Source organism: Myotis davidii, unplaced genomic scaffold (genome assembly GCF_000327345.1).
Source record: "Myotis davidii unplaced genomic scaffold, ASM32734v1 scaffold164, whole genome shotgun sequence".
NCBI classification, from domain to species: Eukaryota; Metazoa; Chordata; class Mammalia; order Chiroptera; family Vespertilionidae; genus Myotis; species Myotis davidii.
The window spans coordinates 3,284,546-3,293,020 of NW_006296417.1; the positions used below are offsets into that span (position 1 = coordinate 3,284,546).

At 49.1% G+C, this 8,475-nt stretch overlaps 1 protein-coding gene across 1 annotated transcript in view; it reads left to right on the forward strand.

The window, feature by feature from the left end:
- The window catches only part of SV2B (synaptic vesicle glycoprotein 2B), a 50,094-nt gene extending 45,866 nt beyond the window's left edge, over nt 1–4,228 (forward strand). The window contains exon 12 of the mRNA XM_006771787.2: nt 1,169–4,228. Within this exon, the coding sequence (XP_006771850.1) occupies nt 1,169–1,352 (184 nt within the window). The 3' untranslated portion in view covers nt 1,353–4,228. The remainder of the gene's footprint in view (nt 1–1,168) is intronic.
- The last annotated feature ends 4,247 nt before the right edge of the window (nt 4,229–8,475 follow it).

An 8,475-nucleotide genomic window follows, 5' to 3' on the forward strand; every position in this document is an offset into this window, starting at 1 on the left:
ACATGGAGAGACCATAAAACTTTACTGAGAGATATAAAAGAAGACTTAAATGTGTATCAGGAAATATCTTATTGAATTCTAAGAAGATTTAATCTTACAAAAATGTCAAATTTTCTTTAGATTTTTTCTAACTTGAGTCCATTCAGCTTAGCCAGTATGGTTCAGTGGTTGAGCATCAACCTATGAACCAGGAGAGCACGGTTCCATTCCCCATCAGGACAGGTGCCCAGGTTGCAGGCTCAGTCCCCAGTAGGGGGCATGTCTGAGGCAGCCAATCAGTGATTCTTATCACTGATGTATCTCTCCTTCTCCTTTCCTCTCTCAAATCCATAAAAACATATTAAAAAAAAGATTCCATTCAAAATTCTATGAGATCTCCTACCCCACTCCCCCAGGAACTTGAGAAAATTAATCTAGACCTTATTTGGAAAATAAAATTGTCAAAATATCCAAGAATATTCTGAAAACCAAAGACTGGAATTGGCGGTCAGGGATTGTAAGGGTAATACGGTTTCAGAAAAGAAAATATAAAGAAGAACTTAAAGTATAAATATATAGCCACATTCTTAATTAACTTGTCTGAAAAGGAAAAAAAAAAAAAGCAAGTTTGAAGGAAATACTCCAAAATGTTAATAGTAGTGATCGCTTTTCAGTGGCAGGGTTATATATACCTGCATCTTCATGCTATTCTGTATTTCCAAATTTGACTAAAATGAGACTGTATTACCTTTATATTTAAGGGGAAAAACAATTCTCTCCGACACCTTCACTACACCTTCCCCCACAATGAGGAAGAGAAAGAACATCTAGTTCAGCAGTTCTCAAACTGTGGGTCACGACCCCTTTGGGGGTCAAACGACCCTTTCACAGGGGTCGCCTAAGACCATTGGAAAACACATATATAATTACATATTGTTTTTGTGATGAATCACTATGCTTTCATTATGTTCAATTTGTAACAATAAAAACACATCCTGCATATCAGATATTTACATGACGATTCATCACAGTAGCAACATGACAGTTATGAAGTAGCCACGAAAATAATCTTATGGTTGGGGGTCACCACAACATGAGGAACTGTATTAAAGGGTCGCGGCATGAGGAAGGTTGAGAACCACTGGTCTAGTTGGTGCCTGTCTGCATGTACTTCCTCTTTCTCTTACAGGGCAACCGCCTTTGGCATCCTCAATGGATTATGCAAATTTGGAGCTATCCTGGGAAACACCATCTTTGCTTCTTTTGTTGGGATAACCAAGGTGGTCCCCATCCTCCTGGCTGCCACCTCTCTCGTTGGGGGCGGCCTGATTGCTCTTCGGCTGCCAGAGACCCGAGAGCAGGTGCTGATGTGAACGGGCCACGGGAAGAGGAAATGTCGGAAGAACCTTTCCCGGGGACCCTCAGGGCATCCACACTTCCTGTCCGTCACCGCCCAGAGGACTTTGGAAGCGCAGGAGGAGATGTTGACTTTGTGACCCCTAATCTAGGACCCATCTCAGCTTTAAGATGTTGGTAACTCAGGTGACCGATTTGGGGTGTCCTGAGCTGCCCTGGTAATCATGGAACTGTTCGCTTGGTTCTAGGTCGCCCCAGCCCACGGCAGGGGAGGAGGAATAACACCTCCAAGGGGGGTGCGTGCTAAGCAAGGAGGTGCAAGGATGTCTTTGCACTTGAAGGTGGATTTGAGCGTGAGGACACTCAAGCTCCTTCATAAAGTTCTTCAGAGCCCAGTGACCTTACAACATGTTATCTGGGCAAGAAGTTAGCATCGTCGTATAAATATTGGGCTTGAAGTACAGGGTCCATATATTTTTTTGCATTGAAAAGAATCACCTATCATATTTTCCATTTGAAAATTGGCACCGCCGCGGGGAAGATATGCTGATATAGAAAAACAAATATTTGAGCATTATCTATAGAAACCTACTCCCTACCCCAAGGGTCCTGAGCTTTTCAGGACGATTAGGTGATACATTTAAGAAAGATATTTATCCCTTTTCGATCTAGTCAAAGAAGCCTAATGGGATAGGTATTCTGTGAAATAACTTTGTACATACTCTATTTGGGTTTTGTTCGCAGACATGGTATCTGCAAACATGTGCCAGCAATTATATAGCCATATTTTGGGAGGACTCGGGGATTGAGGTCCCGGGAAACTGGGTCCGATGGAATGAAATGCAAGCACAATTTCTTATAGCCATTCAGCTTGCTGTGGAGAGATGCACTCAGCAGACCCACATCGCACAGTTCGTGGAGTTTAGGCACATCTCTTCGTGTAGCCTCTCTCACACTGATCGCTTGTGAAACTCAAGCTCGCTGTCTGCGGACCTGGCATTTGACGTTGCTGCTTCCCCAGAACAACATGGGAGGTGCTCGGTGGCCTCTGGTGTCTGTGGGTGAGCATCAAACACGGGAGACAACACGCGGGATGGAGGGAGAAGGGAAGTGTCCCCACAGCTCTCCAAAGTGCTAACTCTCCCTGTTCCTTTCAGCAGCAAGACACGACCCAGAGTTGGTCCCATGAGAAATCGATGCTTTGTGTTTCGGTCCAGGACTTTTTTTTTTTTCATCTCCCATTTCCCCCCACTTTGCCCCGCTCCTTCCAGCCCCTCCTCACCCCTCCAGGTCTTCACTGCCCTATTGCCCATGTCCATGGACTATGCCTATAAGTATATACGTTCTTTGATTTATTCGGTCCAGGACTTTTAAAGCAGATGCCATTGCCATGGGAGTAGGGAGTGTCATGGATCTTAAATACGTTTTCCTTGAGAGCTCTAAGGGGACTCCTTCGTGAGACCCAGTTTGGACATGAATTGGGGGTAAGAGTGGGGTGAGGAGCAGAGGACAAACGACGTTGGCAGGGGTCAGCAGTGGACTGAAGTGTGGACGAGAGAAAAGGCGGACGTTGTGTCCATGAGAACTGTCCTGCGTGGAGGGGCAGTGAGCTATGGACGCGCGCCACTGGCGGTGAGCGGCAGCCTGAAGAACGCACGCTTTGAGGCGATAAGCGAGGCGATAAGCGAGACGCTCAGGCCTGCAAGGTGCCCCTTTCCCGACCAGCGGTCTCCAAAAATCTTAAACACAGTGATGATGGCTCGCCACGTGCTGTCTCAGGGTTTGAGAGGCGCTCGGGTCTCAAGACAGCTGGGGGCCGTCTTACTGTGGTTCCCTGGAGTGACTGACGGTCGGTCGAGAGCACCTTTCTACCCTCAAGCCGAGATCGGTTTTACTGGTTAAAATATTTCCTCTGCTTCTCTTGTGTCCCACCCCTTTGTTCACCTTTATTTTTTCTGTACAGCGAAGACACATGGGCTCTGATTTGCCATCCTGATCCTCCCAACTATATACATACGCCACTGTGGGTTAGTGTTTCTTCCAGGGCTTTGCAGACGTCACCTAACAGGAATGCTAGGTGGATGAGGAGAGGCCCGGTGTAACATAGCTGTAATATACTCGCCACATTCTTAGGATGTGAAATGCAGTGGCTAGTTTTCTGCAAGAGCGCCGTGTCCACCTGGAATGACTACAGCCCTCGTAGCACTGTTCTTCAATGCATTCAATGAGCAGCTAGCACGTGAGAAATTCACAAGGCCGTTAGAAGCTGCATTTCTTGTTACGGTGGATCTTGTAAATCTAAAACGTGATTGCTTTTTTAGTGTTGGGGTGGCTGCCATAATTTTGGGGTAAGCTCCCTTTGATGTCCGAGCGCTAACTTCTGCACTCTCTTTCTGGCTCCTTATACCAACCACCTAAACAACCAAGGGCAATTCTCATCGCATCCCTGCGTTTCCCCACGTGGGATTGTCGGGCACCGGCACATGCCCACCTCTCAAATGCTTTAAATACAGTCTCTGTGGCAGGGCATGGGGTAGGGGGTGGTGGGGAATGTATAGCATTGACGTTCTACCCAGAGAAATGGAATCGTGGAGAATGAAAGGAATGAGGTTCTCCTTTGGCGAGCAAATCTGTACCCAGTTCATGATGGACTTTGTGACCCCCAGTTTGGGAGTGGTTACTTTGAAGAGTTGCCACTGTATTGTGTCATTTCCTGATGCCGATCTCCGATCTTTTGTTTCATTGAAAATAATTAGTGCGAGGGGTTGTGTCAGTTTGTGAAGTGTTTAGCCCATGAGCCTGAGGTCATGGCACACAGACCCCTCCGTGCCTACGGTGTCCTGGTACCTTGTGTGCGTTCATTAAAAAATAATAAAAACAGTTGTAAACAAACCTTTCAGCACTGAGGCTAGAGATTCTTTTCGGCTTCGGAGGTCTTCTGGATCCCCATGTTGATAGGATCGGCTGGGAGGAGCATCAAGAATCGTTCCCTTTCGTTTTGTTTTGCACCCGGGGACCTTGGGAGGTTAAAGGATGTGTCTCAGTTGACACATAATCCTAGAAGCGGGTTATGAGGCTTACAGCGATGCTCTCTCTATAACTCGGGACTGATTCCTCACCGATGTCCTATGACAGCGCTCCCCACATGGCCTTTGGATAATGGACAATGTGACCAGCCCTTACCTTCCACTTCTGTCTTTTCCCTTAGATGGTCAAATTAAAAAATGATGACAGCTGCCCGGCCAGCATGGCTCAGTGGTTGAGCATCAACCTATGAACCAGGAGGTCATGGTTTGATTCCCGGTCAGGGCACATGCCTGGGTTGTGGGCTCCTCCTCTTTCTGAAATCAATAAAAAAAATTATAGATATTTAAAAACATGACGACAGCCAATACAACAATAGCCATCCGGTGTGAAGTAATTAGTTTATGTGTGCCGTGAGATGAGCAAGGTTGAAAAGTGCTCCCCTACGTAAATGGTGAGGAGCAATGAACATGTCACATTCAAAACACTTCATCACGGGATTGATCTGAATGCCAACCCAACAGTGTAGCCACAGCTCTGGGTGGGAGAGGGTCTTAGAGGCCCTGCTTTGCTGAGCACGATGGGTTAAGTTATTGGATGGCGGAGAGCACTGGGATTCGGGGGAGTGTCCTGGTTGAGTGGTGGTGTGTGTGGGGGGGTGGCATTCAGGGACTTTAGGGTAGTGGCTCTTTGCCAATTGATATGGAACCATTTCAGTGTTTTAACAGGTATGGAGGTGCCAGTGGGAACTGGCTGAATAGAAACCGTAGGAGAAGGACTTGTCAACCCCAGGGCAGCATCCTCGGCTAGTAGTGGTTTCCAAAGACCTATGAAAAGCTTGAGGTCGGATTTAGATTCTACCAGGTATGAGTTTGCTTTATAAACACTAGAGGGCAGCAGCTACCTTGGAACTGTGCACAGGCCTGTACTCCAGGGCTGGTGAGCGGGGCTCTCCCAGTTTCAGTCAAGGGAGATGAGGCAGCTTTTGCAAAAACACCCAAGTGTTTTCTCTCTATTCTTTAGGATGCATCTACATGTGGAGATGATTCCCCAGGACACTTGTTGGAGGGCTCAGGGTGTCCTTCAACCTGTTGTCACATGCTTGGGCCTGAAATACGGAGACTTTTCTAACCTTTGGGGGCAATTGTCCAGATTCAGAGAATATTTATTCAACGCGCAGGTGGAAACGCCTGGCACATCGTAGCAGACGGCTGGCATTCGACCCAAGCTTATTTAACCGGTCCCTCACCATTTACTGTTGCTGGGTAATTGCATGTAAGCAAAACACTCTCTGGGTGTGCCCTGGGGATTTGTGAAGATTAAGTGTTATAAATAAGGACGTAGAAGTGAGTGCTGTTTGCATAGTCACAAGGTGTCTGTGCAAAAATTGAACTCTTCCCTATATGGGAGGTGGCTGCTGACATTAACCATATTTAAACACTCTGTTCTAGCCCAACTGGCATGGTTCAGTGGTTGAGCACCGACCTATGAACCAGGAGGTCACGGTTCGATTCCCAGTCAGGGCACGTGCCCAGGTTGCGGGCTCCGTCCCCCAGTAGGGGCCATGGAGGAGGCAGCTGATCAATGATTCTCTCTCATCATGGATGTTTCTCTCTCCCTTCCTCTCTCAAATCAATAAAAATCTATTTTAAAAAGTTATTACACAGAGTGACAAAAAACACAACATGTGGAGGTTCATACAACTTTGCTATTTATTTTAAGCTACTCTTCAGGATATAAATGGTTTGTGGAGTTTGAGTGAATTACGGATTGTGGGTAAAGTAGTGTGTGTGTGTGTGTGTGTGTGTGTGTGTGTGTGTGTGTGTGTATGGCTGGGTGGCGGTGGGTAGCACAGTGAGGCTTCACGGTTACCATGACTACATCATGAAACTCCCCTGACAACTTGAACTGTATACGGCCAAGAAGGGGGTTTGAAAAATCATACCAACGAAAAATAGAGGGGGTTACTCATTCCCGAACTGGGAAACAGTATTTCCTTAAAAATTATGACCATCTGGGCACATTCTCTTTAAAGATTCTGTACTCCAGATGCATTTTTGTCAAACAAAGCAGAGTTATCTTTAGTTACACAAGATTTGAGGAGCAGTGACTGAATGTCACAACTCTATGGGAACCTGGGAATTGGCCGTACAGGGGTGTTTGGTTTAGCTGGCACTGGGTTGTGGGGCGGGGATCTCTCTGGCTACATAAGTAAATCCCTCCCCTTCCTTGGAACTGTCAGGTTGAACTGGGGAGGACAGGCTGAGCAGCATGGAGATTCTCATGTCCTTTAATCTGTGCCAGCCGCAGCTTTTCTGGGTCTGCCTGGGCTCCCAAGGCTGCCTCAGCATTGGGGAGAGATAACCCAAGGAAGGATCATGAGGAGGAATCACTGGACTTGGGGCCTCCGTTTCTACATCTATAAACGATGAGGTTTGGAGTGAACTATCCTCCAGGTCTTTTGCTTTTTAATTTACATCTACATTAATTACCAATGCTAGAGGAGGCACACGCCCCTGATGGGAATCGAACCTGGGACCCTTGAGTCCGCAGGCCGACGCTCTATCCACTGAGCCAAAACGGTCTCGGCAGGGCGTAAAGCTCTTGACTGTAAACCCTCTCTTCTCCGAGAAGACAAGCCAGCATTCTAGAAAGGCAATGCAGCGCTCCATGTTATATTAGTGTGACTGTGCCTGTGGCAGGAAAAGTGAAGCCATCTGCAGGCTTCGTCCAGGGCAATGACACACAGCATCCCGGTCCAGGCCCCCCACCTCTCCCCCCCCCCAAGTTTATTCTGTGGCCTAAAATGTTTCAGCCATATGGAGGACTGAATGTGTGGCTTTATAAATGTGATGAAGACGCCATATCGACTCATTTGCTAAATAAATGTATTTATTTATTTTTATTGTGGTTTTTGTAAAATAAATCTTTAATGAATGCATGGGCTACACACAAAAGCTCCAGCGATGTGTCCGGAAAAACAGGGCAGTGACCTTGCAGGCAGGCCAGAGCACCTGGATAGAGCTCTCGCCCACCCTAAGGAGGTGGAGGGGACGCAAACCACGCAGATCACCAGCCCCTCTAACCCTGGAGAGGTTTGCTGACCCCCCAGTCTTCTCTGTGCAGTCTCTCTCTCTCTCTGGTTTGTTGCACCCGAAAGTGACCCCCTAGAAACGACCTCCACGTGGCTCTGTTCCAGGTAGTGGTGGGAGCTGCATGGAGCTGAGCATGCGCTTTGGGGGTCGGGGCACCAAACCTGATGGGAGGAGCTGAGCATGCGCTTTGGGGGTCGGGGCAAGAGCCTGACAGGAGGAGCTGAGCATGCGCTCTGGGCGCCCGGGCACCGAATCTGATGGGAGGAGCTGGGCATGCGCTTTGGAGGTCGGGGCACGAGCCCGGCAGGAGCCTGACAGGAGGGCTCTTGTCTGCGAGGCACTGGCTGTGGTGACTCCTGAGGCTCTGGGCCGTGTGGCGGGACCGCTAGGCCCTGGCTGTGGTGACGCCTGAGGCTCCGGGCCGTGTGGCGGGACCGCTGAGGGGACCCAGCAGGTAGGCCCAGGCCCAGGAGAGGGCGGCCGCCATGGAGGTGGAGGGACGGGAGCCGCCGCCTCAGGCCCAGGTCCCGCGGCTCCGGGCGCCCTGGGCTCAGCTTCTCTGCCTCTCGCACGGGGGGCGGGCTCAGCGTCCTCCTCCCCGCCTTCCCCGGTACCCCTCCATCTTGGACCCCCCTCATGTGTTGAACTGAAAAGCCGTAAGTGAAACGCACCTACACTTGGCTGAGGAGCAAGTGGCTCACCTGGGACCGGGAGCAGCAGGTGGCGCCCGTCACGTCACCGGGCGGGGCTGGTCCAAGGAAGGAAAGTTCTGGCCGCAAAACCGCTGTGTTGTGGGCGGGGCCCCGCCGCTGGGACTGGTTCCCTGACGAGACTCCAGGGGGCGCATGTCAGACTCAGGCAGCGGCTCTCAACCTTCTGTCCCTTTAAATACAGTTCCTCATGGTGTGACCCAACCATAACATTATTTTCGTGGCTACTTCCTAACGGTCATGTTGCTACTGTGATGAATCGTCATGTAAATATCTGATCTGCAGGATGGTCTTAGGCGACCCCTGTGAAA